The sequence below is a fragment of the Rhodnius prolixus genome, unplaced genomic scaffold, assembly GCF_049639745.1.
Source record: "Rhodnius prolixus isolate KJV_2025 unplaced genomic scaffold, Rpr scaffold_11, whole genome shotgun sequence".
NCBI lineage: Eukaryota > Metazoa > Arthropoda > Insecta > Hemiptera > Reduviidae > Rhodnius > Rhodnius prolixus.
The window spans coordinates 9,721,384-9,736,880 of NW_027411625.1; the positions used below are offsets into that span (position 1 = coordinate 9,721,384).

General features: G+C 32.3%; 1 protein-coding gene across 3 annotated transcripts in view; it reads right to left on the reverse strand.

Moving 5' to 3' along the window:
- Positions 1–2,510: 2,510 nt before the first annotated feature.
- LOC141459143 (histone lysine demethylase PHF8-like) overlaps positions 2,511–15,497 on the reverse strand; it is a 29,024-nt gene continuing 16,037 nt past the window's right edge. For all 3 annotated transcript variants that reach the window (XM_074137795.1, XM_074137794.1, XM_074137793.1), the window contains exons 11-17: positions 14,951–15,183; positions 14,200–14,315; positions 13,742–13,805; positions 13,237–13,349; positions 11,530–11,720; positions 10,202–10,286; positions 2,511–9,099 (exon numbers count right to left, since the gene is read on the reverse strand). In XM_074137795.1, coding sequence (XP_073993896.1) covers positions 9,020–9,099; positions 10,202–10,286; positions 11,530–11,720; positions 13,237–13,349; positions 13,742–13,805; positions 14,200–14,315; positions 14,951–15,183 — 882 coding nt within the window. In that variant the 3' untranslated portion in view covers positions 2,511–9,019. The remainder of the gene's footprint in view (positions 9,100–10,201; positions 10,287–11,529; positions 11,721–13,236; positions 13,350–13,741; positions 13,806–14,199; positions 14,316–14,950; positions 15,184–15,497) is intronic.

Consider the following 15,497-nt stretch of genomic DNA (forward strand, 5'->3'; position numbering starts at 1 on the left):
TACAAGCGATTTCAGGCTTTACTTCCGAGAAAGCATTGTTCCTAATGCGTTCTCTACTACAATGGTCAGAGTAATATATAGTGCAATAATACATCATTTATATTTTCTCCGAAAAGGAAAAGGAAAGGACTAACCAAATTTTTGACTTGGGTGTGTGATGTTCAATATTAACAAAAGGTAGGTTTGAAATAAATTAGAAAAAGTGCCTAACCAGACTCTGTTCTTAGAAAATCGTTAGCTTTTTAAGTTTAACCTTCTTCAAACATTATACTAAATGTTCCTAGTGAATAATCTATTATTTGTGGTTATTATATATAATATATATAACATATTATATATTACATATTGTGTATAAATGTATATTTGTGTGTTTGAAGAGGTGTTACATAATGAAAGCAGAACATATTAAAAATAAAATAAAAAAAAAGAAAAAAAAAACGAAAAAACTCGAAAATCACCACAAAATCAAGTCTCAATCCTGCATATGTAATAATCCGTATACAAATGGACTTGCTTCAGCTATTTGAAAGTGAGGTAAGTACTATCGATCGCCGTATCAGCGTACATTTCGTTTTCGGGAGGACCTTGCTACTTTACAGCGTTATATTTATCTGTTAGCATCCTATTGTGAGCATTTACGCTTGACATTTAATTTCATCTAAGGAATTCAAAAGTAGACGTTTTCGAAAAGAAATAGGATGTAAATAAATTAGAAATACTTAATAAGTACAGGAGTAAACCTGTAGAAGTGATCAATTGTTACAAATATTTAGGCGTTAAATATTTTCGTTCTTCTCACTGGAACACTATCTGAAATAAATTCAGCAGTAAAAATGTAATAGAACTGGTAATTTTTGTGAAGTCGTTTAATTACATTATCTACAACTTAGATCCACACAGATTATATAATGAGCAATGATCGTTTACACCACGTAATATGCTAATCTCCAATAAAATTCGTCGGTTAGAATGTTTGTAATTGCAATTAGCTGAGTGTCAAATCTGTAACTGGTTTACAGGTGAAGCTCAGGAAGATTAGGAGAAATACAACGATGACAACGATTCAGAGGACTTGTCATCTGAAACACATTAATACAACATCTAAAGTTGAAGAAAAAAATTCATTAAAAATATTGTTTGTATTCAATAAATATTTCTCAAAATTGTCTTTTTTCTTTCATTTTTTTAAATTTCTTTTGTAACAGTTTGCTAATTTTGATTGCTGCAGAATTCATGAAACATGGAAATATCTTGTCAACACAACATCAACTTGTTTATTTTAATATACAATTCCATCAAAACAAGTTATTTGTTTACGTAGTTTTGACAGTTTTCACTTGCATGACTTCAATAGAACTATCCTTGTAGGGATTATGAGAATGGTTGCTTTTTTCTCCACGTTACCCTTAAAATCTTAAAAAATGTATAAGGCTTATCCTCTTCACAATAATAGTTTATTATTTAAAAAAAAAAACACAGGTACTTGTTTTTTAGTATCAACTGTCAAGTACCTGTTTTTTTTCTTTTTTTAAATAATAAACATAAATGTCAAGTTAATGCGAAAAGAAATCAAAACTATTGATTAGTATTTTATTTTTGGAGTTTATTTTTAAAAAATACTTTAAAAAGTAAAGTAAAATAATTGCCTATTTTTTCAGGCGGGCTTTACGTCCAACTACCAATTATAGGTGTCGTGGACGGAAGAATACTTTTAATAATAATAATAATAATAGGGCGCTAATAACCTCAGCTGTTGATGCGCCAAAAAAAAAATAAAATAATAATAATAATATTAATAAAGATTATAGCTAGAATGTAATCGTCTGAAAATGACAGGCTAAATAGAATAAAGTTAAATGTAGCTACATAGCTACATGCATATATTTAGCACTTTGTTTCTTTTTTATTTTTAGAATTTTATAACCATCATGTGCTTGATTTTTTTTTTTTTTTAAACATATAACAGCAGTTTTAATCTGATACATCATTTTGAATTGAGCAACACAAGAAAAAACTAACCCTGCCCGTTTATGGACTTCACCAATAAAGAAAGCTCAAAGAAAATTCAAAATGAAGAAAACTCCTGCAAGATCAACTGCTCGTCGAGTAGAAAATTACGATGACTTCGGAAAAACGAAGCGCACTTCAAGTAATCACGAGTTAATTTTGAATTAAAATACTAATTATTCTGTTACTTAGAAAGTCAAAATGTAACGTTGCTTTCTTTCCGTAATAGAGTGTAATTTTGTGAATACGAGTTTAAGAGTTACAGTCAAGTAGGAATGAAAACATTTGTTCATGAATAATTGGTGAGAGTATGGCAGATCTTACTTATTAGAAAACGAAAATTTAATCGACATTTTAAAAGAACATCTTCTTTTTTTGACTAGAAATCTCTTGACTTTTTTTTGGTAAAACTGTCGAGAGGACTGCTCGGAGGCTGCAGTTGGAAAAGGTACCCAGGGCGAATGCCTTTATTGCTGTTGTGGCCTTGAATTAGACAAAAAAAACTTTATTACAAAAATATATATTTGTATCTATTAATAATTTACAACATATAAAAAGAAATCACATTATATACCAAATATATCAATATTTAAATATATTTCCTTACATATAATGTATTTATGTATCACAAATCTTACTTGTGGCTTCACTATAAATAGAATACATCTGTTTACAAAATAATGAGATCAGGTATTGAATCAAATAAAAATTCACGCTCACAATACTTCAGCATACGCTGAACAAAATGAAAACAGATAATAAAAATTAAAAAACCGCCCACATGAGCAACGTTTTTGTATTAGAAAGATCAAAAGTAAAACAGCCTTTCAATAATTTGGGGAACCGTTGAATGCGCGAGGGGTCCCAAACGTTCAGGACTGGTTTCTGGAAAGGCGCAGTGACTTTAGGACGTCTCTCCTTATTGCGCACAGTAACAGCTGCGATGATTAAGAAAGGGACAACTTGTTGAAATAATGTTTCTCAAGACCTATGGGTGTAAATGGCGACAAATCTGGGCAGTAAAAAAAAATCAGTTCACGAGAAACGTTTATAATACCATATGTAATGTAAGATTAAATATATAAATAAGAGAATACATCATGTTAATGTAACTTCAAACTGCTTCTCTATTACTCATTGTGATAGACATTGAAAGCAGCAAGAAGGGGCTAGCAAGGGTACTGCTCTCTTCGAGCACCCATCTTCACGTCACCCAAAACCCTCGAACCTCTTCGCAGCCAACGGGCACTAACAAGGCTTGTTTACATTTGACCATCCTAATATATCACAATATATTTTGAATATTGGCTGTCCACGCTCAAAAAATATTTGAAAAACTCTGTCTAGTGAAAAAATAGCAGCCAACTTTCATAAAGATCCTGGCGCGCCTAAATCTTTGATCCGTCAGATCAATAGTTACAGTCCGTATTGGTAATCGGTAAAGGTTACAAATTAGGTTGCACTGTTTGACCAATAATCTGTTACAGTACAGTATCTCTAGACCCAAATACTCCGGCTTAGCCTTTAGACGTCACAAGGTTTAAATAGGTAAAAGTACAAATTAAATTTAGATGTCTTTGGACTGGCAAAATTATAAACTCGGGCCAAACATTGAACCTCACAGCCTTAATGTTGCATATCATGGCAATGGTCAAACTGAAAAATGCGTCAAATAATCCTAAATAGTGCTCAGGTCAGACTGGTAAAGGACCAAATTAAGTTAGAAGATGCTCTGCGCGGCTCTAAGCTGCGCACAACTCACATAGGCTTAATGCTGTTCACCATAAAAATGCTACACTCATGAGAGTGCTGAGTTACTTTGACTGCCAAATAGGCTCAATTACTCAGACATTCACTTTATTTCCGACAAAGGAAATGCAAAATTTGTACTTCCCCTTAAGTCACACTACTAAAGAATTTCGTACGGGAAATTTGAGAGAGCGAGTATACCAGAATTAGTCTTCAGTTTGAGCATTGGAACAACCTGTATTTAACAAAATTCCAGGCAATGTACTGCTTTTAAATATCTGTTCTTGTAACCACAATATTTTCTACTTTAAAGTTAAAAAACACAAACTTTCTTTCAATTACTCAGACATTCACTTTATTTCCGACAAAGGAAATTCAATTAAATATTTGGCAGTGTGAAACAAAAATTGCACTCAAAACAAAACTGTATATAAATCTGGTGAAAAAGACTCCACAAACAATGTTCAAATAATTGTTAAGAGCACTCTTGGAGCTCTGGCTTCAAGGATTTTTTTAAAAATAATAATTGGAATTTATTTATTTCTTTCAAACCAAAGTTCATTACACTCCAAATTAATTGATTAAAACAGCTTTTAGCTGCATAATTTATAATTTATTAAGAATACCTAGAGGGAAAATAGATAGCAAAATTAAATATTTAGAAATAATTGTAAGTGATTCAAGCCACAAAACAAACAGAAATGTATTAACTAGAACCTTGATAATATACGTATCCTTTAACTAGTCCTTTAACAAACGTATAAAGTCAATAGTTATGTTTTGGCAATCTTTGTTTATTTCAAAAACCTAATAATCGTAAATTTATCTAATTATTAATGCTTCTAATAATCATAGATGCGCACATGAGATCTTTGCATGTCTGAAAACACCAGCACAGAGGTAGGTCAACCTTTCAAGAAATCATTTGTATCATTTGGGTTTATTAATAACTTAGTGACAAAAGGGGTTCATGAGGTTGTGAAAGAAAAAGTATCACACATATTGTGCCACAACTTAAACACCCAGCCATAAATGGAGCTGCCAAAAATATTGTAGCTAAAATCCGGTCAAACACTGCAGGCCGACGCGGACAACTTTATTTAACTATAAACAATCTAACAATAAACTATAGCATTATCTTATCTTAGACATGGCAGAAAACCCACACAAATTTTGAATCTGCTGAAACCAGAGATCTACGTGGATCGCAAACAGTGTCAGGCACTTTAAGTAGTGAATCATAAGGTTTGTAAATTTCATTTCAATGAAGTACAGGACTGATGATTTTCGAGTAAATGCACTAAATAAATGAAAAACGGGAAAGATAATAATATCATTAACACCGGCAATGTTTTTAATTCAGTTAGACGACATTTTACAAACCACCGCATGTTATGAAAACAAATTGTAAAATTCGGCAATGCTTTAGAGAGAATGTAGTAAGGAACCGCAAGAAGTTTATGGGTATCAAATGTGCACGCGTTTTAAAGGATATCTGAGAAGTAATAGGTTACAAGAGAAACCTTCCTGTGATTATAATTCAGTTTTAAATAATGTTTAGGTTAACTTATGATGACATTGTAAAAACAATGTCATTTAACAAAATGTTTTAAACAAAAATGTTAAAAACGATTTTGAGGTATTGTGTTTATTTCTCACAACCAAAGTCATAGATATCCACCAAAAATACATTAATGGACTAATCAAACGGAATTTCGCTTACTAAAATTTGTTGAATTAGTTCGAATTAAATTTTTTTTATTGGAATAGAACACTTTTCAGCCAAGGATCCTCATAATTTAAGGCTTGAAAAAATTACAATCCAACAAAAAGCTTTTACTTTTAGAAGTGCTGAATTTTAGTAAAAAATCAATAGTTTACTGTACATTTGTTAACCACAACTTTGAGAATCGTCGGTAAGATCGTTTGTTTTGAGACTGTTTCAACCAGATTGTTTATAAGAAACATTTTAGAATTAAGTAACTGATCTATAAGGTATAGTCCAAAAGTAAGGCACACATTTTTATTGGAACTGCTCGAAAGTTGCTAAAGGTTTTAGCAGGCGACTTTGATCTAAATAGCCATCACAAATGAATGTTTACAGGAACAGTGTTGTTTTTGTTTTGCAATAGCAGAACAGAAAACCTGAACAGGTGAGAATATACATACTACAATAAACCAGGTTCCAATAACCAACCAGACAACAGGGCTCATATAGTCACACAATTCCACCAAAACAGGGGACTACCATTGCTTCAAACAACCTCCCAATCCTCTGTCAAAATAACCATTTTGTTTCGAGATTATGTCGATTTTTTTTTTCCGGTCATTGGTGACCGGAGCATTTCCGGGAAGTGTCCTATAGTCAAGGTTCGAGGTTCATCCAGTCTCTAAAACATCATCTAAAGGATCACAAAAAGGTTATAAAAGGGGTTTGAGTTCTGGCGACTATACTTAGATGGAGACTGTACAGAAAAATTATTTTGGGGTTACGCTTGAATTTGAGCAAATAAATCATGAGAATTTTTTACCTATTACTTTTGGACTGCCCTTTTTACAACAATCATCTCAATAGAATAAAACTTTCAAGTGTTCAATCGTTTTGAAGTAATATAAAATAAAATATATTTACTTCTCTAAAAAACAAAAACTACTCAGATAAAATCTATATAAAATATAGAAGCTAACCACTAATATATTGCAAATTACATCAGAGGTGGGCATTATCTCAAAATTATTAATTTAACTTAACTTAATAACTGGTTATTTCAAATAATCTTGCGCGTTTGTGACATTCTAGCTTACGGTAACGCGGACTGTGGAACACTAGAGGGAACAGGAAGTAGCAGCTATCGATCAACAACGAGCTTTTAAATTGTTTAAAGCTCTTACAACTTGGCTTTTCAGAAGGTTAATTGAAAGTAGTTTGAGCTTACGAAAACCTGTCAAAGGTTCGGAGAATTGTGTGTACTGAGATGAGATCCAATCGCGTCTCCAGTTACCCACCGTACGGAAATGGTTCGCATCCTTCCGTTAAAATAACTTTCTGGAATTAATTTTTTTATCCCATTATTTTTCCCACCTCTGATTTAGAATCACAAAAGATATCTTTGGTATCACTGATGAGCTGCTGAGAGGGATTTTAAGTTTTTATGCATTTTTTTTAAACATCCTCTCACATAGGGCTGACTTTTCTATTAAAAGCAATTTACCAGGAAAAGTCATTTTAGATGGGTCCTTTAGTTACATTTCTTGATTTTGTTTTCAGGGGACTTCTTGAGTGATTTCTTGGGTTGTTCCTTTCGGTTAATTATACATAAAGTCTAATCAAAATTAAAAAAAAAAGTCCTTGCAATATTTGATTGTGCACAAAATAATAATAATAATAATAATAATAATAATAATAATAATAATAATAAAAGGCTATACTGGTAAAAAAAAAAGTTTTCGAATTGCTAAGAATGTCGGTTTTTAAACTTTGGTGGACACGGCAAAGCAGAGATGAAATTATTTAATTTATTAGTTACATGTAAATACTATTGGTATAACTGAATATTGAAATGAAGTTTTGAAATAATTTATTTCTTCGTAGTTATATCAAATATGATAAAAGAATTACGTTCGTTTACATTACTTCGTTATTTTATAACAAAGAATAAATTTGGTATACTTTTATTACAAGCAGCCTCCATTTTGAATCCCAATTGCACTTTTAGATATCCTGAGTGAAATGACCGCTTAAAATTGGACCAAAAACCGTTGGAGCTTTGCAACATACGGTATTGTTCCTTACTTAGGATAAATAAGGATAAATATTTGAGAATAATGCCCACCTCTGCTTTAAAGGTAAATTTGGCTGCTTTAAAAAACCAGTAGAACTAAAATTTCAATTTGAAATCTTCTAAAAAAATATAAAAAAAACGCATAGAATTAGAAAAACTTATCTAAAAAGATCTTAAACACAATTAAGAAATTTAAAAAAAAAAAAAACCTGAATATATAATACATAAAACCACAGCGCATATTTTTTGTTTTTTGAATTGAATTGAATTCTATACAAAACTAAAGCCAAATCATTGATGAGATTTTTTATTGGCTTTGTTATAAAAAATAAAATTGAACATTCTTTAAAAAAATAAAAAATAATACAAATAATAATGATAATACAGTATAAAATAAAAACACTACGATCTTATAATTCAATGATCTAAAGAAAAACAATTCTGAAAATAAGAAATAATTTTAATTGAAGATAAAAATAAAAACAACTCTTGAAACTTAAAAAAAAGCTTTTAAGGAACATGATAAATTTTTGAAGAATATAACCTAAATAAAAAATGCTTAAGTAGAGTCTTCATTGAAAACGTACTTATTAAAGATTTTTGGCCTTGTGCAAGCCATCAAAATGTGCCTATATTTTATTTCTAATACTGTATTTTTTTTTTTTGATCGAGGGGAAGGGAGATTTGTACTAAAGTATTTGATCTTTTAAGCATTAGACCATGGTTTTGCAAGCTGGGATTGCTGATTAGTATGGGTGAATGCTGTTGCCAAATGGAGGTGTGAAATAGAGAATATAAAGAAATGACACAATTTTCTAATGGCCACGCTTGAGACATTGAACTGGCTGGCGGCTGTAGTTTTAATCTAGTATTTTGATGACCAAAATAAGACCCAGGTCTAGTGCCACTATTTCGGCTTGTATTATTTCCGTTGGGAGGGATTAATTAACTCAAAAGCCCTGTGCAGATTTGACATTAGGGAAATATTGAGACCAGAGTTAATACAGCAAAAACTACTGAAGGGGAAAATTCTAATGATATGGGGAGATATCTCCTTCTACAATTATAAGATTTGCAATAATAACCTTTTTTGGCCTTTTTTACCTGAGGGAGAGTGTTCACCGATCACCGCAACTAGGTCTTTAGATCAGCATCAATGAAACACACGGAAGGTTTCGAGTTTTTTTTCCTCAAAATTATTGCAGGTTCTGTAAACTAAAATGTTTTAACGCAGCCACAATAGGCACTTAAAACATTTACATGTATATATATTATAAATATATATTAAAAAAAACAAAATTATGACAGAGAACAAAATGCTATGCAATTAGGACTCCACTGATAAATAAAATGATACTAAACCATTTAACATAAAGGAAAAAAACCTATTGAAATTAACGTAAAGAAAAAAACCTATTGACATTAATTATAACAATATCACTTTTTCATTAGTACACTGATTAAGATTCAGTAGCGCAAAATTAATGCCTCATTTTATGTAACTTTAATATCTTTCCAAGACGCTGTTTGGCTGTGTACAACTTCTTTCTCGAACGAGAGGCTGCAACAGAGAATGATTGTAAATATAAATACAGTTTTATGGATTTAAGTAATAATTTTTTTAATTTTCTGAAATGGGGCTTGTTGCCACTAGTACAAATTATTTTATAAACCTTAACTTAAGAAAAGACAGCCAATTCATAAATTGATATATTTAACACACAGAAGGATAAAAATAATAATAATAATTCAATTTTAATGATACTCCTTTTATTTTGTCTACGTCGACCTTCAAGCTTGTAGTGCTAACAGTTTTACCTCGTATGTGCCCAAGGAGTTAAAGGAAATTGTTATCAGTTTGTGATGGAGTACAGTGGTTTAGCAAATAATGAATACCTTACATAAAAATTAATATGCCCATATAAAAATATGTGAACAGATACAGCGCTGATAATTTAGTTGGCAGAAAGAACAGGTATATAAGAACACAGAATACTCTTTGTATTGTTTCTTCGATGTAAAAGAAGCACTTAATAAAGTAAAGTATAAAGCATCTGATAACAAGGAATACCCTTTGGATTGTTTCTTCGATGTAAAAGAAGCATTAATAAAGTATAAAAATATCTAGAAGTTTCGCACTAAAAGGTTGTAAATCATATAATGAGATGAATAATTAACCTTTTCAAAATTGCATTAGTTTACTCGAGATTAGGACGTTCTGCATAGCCGAGTTTGAAGTATTAGGCAGAAAAGGTTTTCCTCAGGAACGAAGCTTGTACCTTGCATCTATCTAGTGGTGGATGGGTTGCTATATCTACTAAATGAGAAGGAATGATACACGCAAGTGTACTCTGATGTTAGAGTGGTCATCTTGAGAGGATAACACCTTGGTTAATTGTGTGAATCAATACAAGTAAAATAATAAGTAATCGTAATTCAGAAAAACTCAGCTTTGTACGGCATCACTTGTGTTTACTTATTTAGACAGAGCATAGAAATGATCTTTCTTCTGGTCACTTTATGAATCATCTTCAGGTCTAACATCACTATTTTGATAAATTTTGAATTTTATTTTTGTTTTGTGGAGATTATAAAAACTATGTGATTTTCTAAGATTCCAGTGTCAAAAATACGATTTCCCCAAGTATTAGTATTCGATTTACCTTTAGGTGACTGCGTAGATGTCCTAGGTTGGTTAGGAGGTGCCTTTGCTGGTTTGTCTATGGCTAGTGGCATTTCAGGTACTGCCTGCAAGTGTAACATACAATTATTATTTATTTACAATACGGACAGTCACCTAGTTGCTATGAAATGATTAATAAATATAATATATAATATAAAATTAGATAAGTCCGATTTTTTTTAAACGAAGATTTCTTATGGCGACTATAGTACAACCAAAAATAAACTGCCCTAATAAGAAAATGACGCAAGGCATTACTTCCCCCACTCAAAATCGAAGAACCAGCAATTAAATAACAGCACATATTACCCAACTGACTTTCTGTATATTGTGAATTACAAAACTGCTTATTAAATATTAAAAAACTAAGCTGTTCAAAAAGTTTCAGGGCAGTTTGCGAAATTCGCGTGACGAGTGTTAGTGCTTTAAATGTCGGTTAAATGGCATTTGTAAACTTGAAATCCCATGAATTAATTCCCGTTATGCTGATATTAATGTATATTTTCGAGACCAATTCATAAATATATCCTATCTACTTCAGTTTTGGGTTATTCCACGGCAAATTTTAATTATGAACATTCTCATCGAGCAGCATTTTTTAAACTAGGTAAAACTGTTATTGAAAATTTTTGAAATGTTAGGAATGTCTAATGGGGAAAGTGTTTTGAGTAAGATTCCGTTTTAAGGGAGGTCAGGAGGCCTGAGAAAATAAAAAAAGATCAACAACGAACAGGCGAGGTCTCTTCTCATGTCTTCTAATCGACGATTAGCAAAAAGTGAAACTTGATGGTTTTTTTCACTATATTTTAAGTGACACACTGGGAAGGTCAACGCTTCTGTTCACTCGGCTATCAAAATTCGTGAGTTTTGAGCAAAAAGTTCAATTCCTATTCTCCTACACCAGTTATTCACCCTTAGCCCTCCCGATTATTTTTTCTGTTCCCAAAATTAAGTCAAAATTGAAAGGAAAGCGACTTTTTCCCTTTACTACATTGCCAGTTCAGTATATAGAACGTTGGTAACAATGCGTAATATTAATAAGAAATAAATATGTAACTAAAATTCCTAATTGGAGAAAATACGTGAATGGCAATAGATTCTTCATTTTTTGCGAGTTCCTGGTTACAATAATTTTCATTAATTAAATTGTGTATTCCACTACAAACGTGTTGGTCTCTCACTTTTATATCTCACAATTTCCATCACACTTCAATAATGCATATTGTGAGTGTTCACCTGCATTTAACAAAAAAAAATAGGTGACTTTTAAGAAACATCTTGCATAAAGAAAATAGTAGAACTAGTTACCGGGGTATTGACGAGTTTTGCTGCGGCAGCTTCAAGCACCTTGCCAAACGATCGTTTCTGGGTGCCTTGTCTGGAAGGACGATCGCGTTTGGGGTGCACGTTGGCTACCTTAGACTTCGGATTCCAAGATTTATCCCGCTGGCCAGCTTCTCCTTCATTATCAAGTGAAGATTCTTCTAGTGATAAATAAACTGTTAACATAAAAAACAGCAAAGTAATTTCAGCAGTATAAGGTAAAAATTTTTACTGGTGAAAAACTGACTGTTTAACTAATAATAAAGTTCCCTGGCCTTAAAAATTCATCGACAACGTCGAATGTCGGCGCACCTTGGACTTTGTGTTTTATACTCGTTATACAAACAGCTAATCGTGAAGGATTTGTTTTAAAAATCTGTCTTACAATATATTAAATATTACTTCACTACAAAAAAAGTATAGAGCTGCTGAAGCTCTATGTACAGCTGACGCTTGCTATGTGTGAAACCGAAAAAAATGTTCAGGGCAACTATGTTTTGACATTTATGCGGAAAGCTGTTGGATCAAACCTACCAGTTGTGTAATAGTACACTTGCTGCAAAACTGGCAGTGCAAAAAGGCATCGTAAGTGGCCATCCCCTTACTATGGTAAAGATCAGAAAAGCATCTTTGGAGCATGAACTTATCACTTTCCACCACAACAGTGGATGCTTGCTAACTTCTCTTTAGAAAATCCATCAGAAACGAGCGTCTACAAAAGAACAGTGCCTTCATGGTCACCACTATTTATTACCAACAGCAGGAGCAGGAGTTGGTGTAGTGGTTATGAAGCGAGGATTTATACGTGACTCCAATCCCGCGTGTAGCTGTATTTTATTTATTAGAAAAACTATTAACAGTGAAATGCGTGCTGCTACCATCTCCGTCCAGGACACCTTATTTGGTGTTAAACGTTTTTGGACGTTAACCTCTGCCTGAAAAGAATAGACGATAAACTTTCTTTAGATAAGATTACTAGCACAGTAGTAGGACGGTTCAAAGATGAGAAAAGAAGAGAAGAAAAGAACTTAAAAAACAAAAAAAAAAGATAGAATGAACTTTTATCACCAAAAACTGTTGTACATAGAAATTGTACATATTTCAGAAACTGGTGTAGCGATATCCAGATTTGATCAAAATCTAACAAGTATTATTAGTACTCGTTGATAGGTTACAATAAGGAATGTGTTTCATGGCATGAGTCATACTGAGCGCAGTTTTGAAACATTTAATACGACTTGAAATCATGGATGGCTCTATTTTCCTAAAATATCATACAAAGTTATTTAAAAAAGTCAGTCTATTAGAACTGTAAAGTCAAATCTAATTGTGTATTCCATTAGGGATTTAAAAAAGTAAGGGTTGGCAATCTTATACCTTAATTGCCTTCAGTTTCAAACCAAAATGGAATTTTTATTAAGCATTTCGGTATCAGCTGGGTCACTAATATATGGGTTATAAACAAAAAAGAGATTGGACAGAAGATCTGGAGACCAGATTCTGGGCAAAATCCTTTGGGGAGGGGGGTCCGATACTGTTTTGGGCACACCATAATTTATGTAGCTTTTTACGGATAAAATTTGTATCTTGCTTACCTAATATAAAAAACAAAATTAGTTCAATTAATATCCATCCCGTAGATAATGACTGCAACTTATGTTACAATCTAATTTGAAGATACTTTATACTTACTATAATCTTCATCCTGATGTATACTTCTAGAAATATCATCGTCAGAACTAGGAACGGCTCTTGTGGACTTCGCCGGAGTTAATGGTTCGGTGTCAACCTCTACCTCAATATTACTAGAAAAAAATTAGGTACATTTATCTTTTTAACAATAATAGAAAAGGGCGACAAAAGCCTCTGAATTTTACTTTTTGTCTCATAAAGTGCAACTATAATTGTAATAAATAAATAAGCAGCTCTGAATTATTTGGAGACATACTTGTTTTAGACTTTTGATACTATTGCACTTGGTTTTGTGCAATGAGCCGCAAAAGTAACAATTTAGATAATAATGTTACTGAATACAAGAGTAGCATTGTTATATATGGGTTATAAACAAAAAAGAGATTGGACAGAAGATCTGGAGACCAGATTCTGGGCATAATCCTTTGGGGGGGGGGTCCGATACTGTTTTGGGCACACCATAATTTATGTAGCTTTTTACGGATAAAATTTGTATCTTGCTTACCTAATTTCTAAGTCGGTATGGCCATCATGTTTTTGATTAACTTCACTAACGCCCTCAGGAGTCGCTGTAAACACAAGGAAGCAGTGATAATATTCTATTACTCAGTAACTAGTAAATGTTCAATTTGCTAAGAAATCCAAAAAATCCATACTAGAAAGAGCCACTGAGAATGAATGAAGTCGCTATTCCCGTTCACCTATGTTATTAAAACTAGGAGTTCTAACATTGCCTACCTAAGAATGTTAGCAATAACATAATACCAATAAGGAGACAGATGTAGGCATTGCACTCATGTGGCCTTTAAGGCTAAAGCCCCTCTTTAATTTCTCTCTTAAAATTTTCAATTATCAGTTAGGTTCAATTATTATCTTATTCAACATGAATATGAGTTGAAACCTTAATTTTAATAATTATAACGATCATACGAATATTTGTTAGAAGTAACATACTGTGCTTACTTATACTATTGGCAGTGGCGTGGTTCTGTGGGCTAGACGTGGACGGACGATCGGAATAAAATCTAGTTGATATCTGCTCGGCTTCCTCATCCACAAAGTCGTATACACTTTCATCTCTGAAATTAAAGCAAAGAAATCGTAATCGACATGTCTAAAAGTAATCGCATGAAACGATAAAAATAAAAAGAGATAAAACAGAAAATACTTAGTGGTGGCTTAAATACCGATTATTCGAGCACGTAAAACAGGGAGCAAATTAATACTTTACTATTAACATTTTTTCTAAAAAAAATAAAAAATAGGTACACGCGGAATTTTTACTGGGTTTCCACTCTTCACAACCACTTTGTGCATCATATATTCCAAGTCCTCTTTATCTTGGGCTAATATAACTTCTCAACTGCCACTGCATCTGCAAACTTCTTAAATTATTTGCAGATGATTGCAGAGGTAAGTTGTTACAGATCAACTCAAGAAATTCTTCCCGATCCAAAATCATTAAAATTTCCTCCAATAACGTTTCCCTGTCTAACACTGTCTATTATTTCTATCCATGTCTAATGCTAACAAACATAGTTCCAGACTAATAAATGGTTATCATAGTTCTAGGTCAATGGAATAGCATAGAATATTTTTAGCTGATTCTAGTTTAATGGTATAAAACATCGATGCCCACATTTCGAATACATAAAATTATATAACATTGTAAAACTCCATACGATTATACGGTGTAATATCAGATTATACATACCTCGAAATTTGATTTTTGATTAAAGTTTTCGTCAAAACTACTTTAAGTTCACCGCACTTAATTCTCTTCCAATTACCGTAGTTGGGAGACCTAGCACCTTTAGCAGCATCCCTGCTGCAGCCAGGACTTCCCTCGGCTTTCAAATCCTCGTTAGATGTTCTTGATGTGAACATGTCTAGTCTAGCTTCACCTTCTTGCTCTAGGTTGCCATATTCTTTCTTGACCAATTTATTCTAAAAAATGTGATTTGACACAGCCAAATTAAATTTTAAAGGTTTATTATGCTGTTTTCATAATTTAAATATAGGTGATTTATATCTAATTAGATTCCTCATTTTCAGGTGGCGTCCTTTGTCTTCAATTTTTAGAAGCTTGTTTGAGAAGTTTAGGAACTAAATGAAATTGAACTCCCTTGTTTGAGAAGTTTAGGAACTAAATGAAATTGAACTCCAAGTTTCTTCGAGAATCCCTCAGAAAATAATTTTTCCAGAAACACACACACACACACACACACACAAATACTAGGAGTGACTAGTTAGCGTAAAAA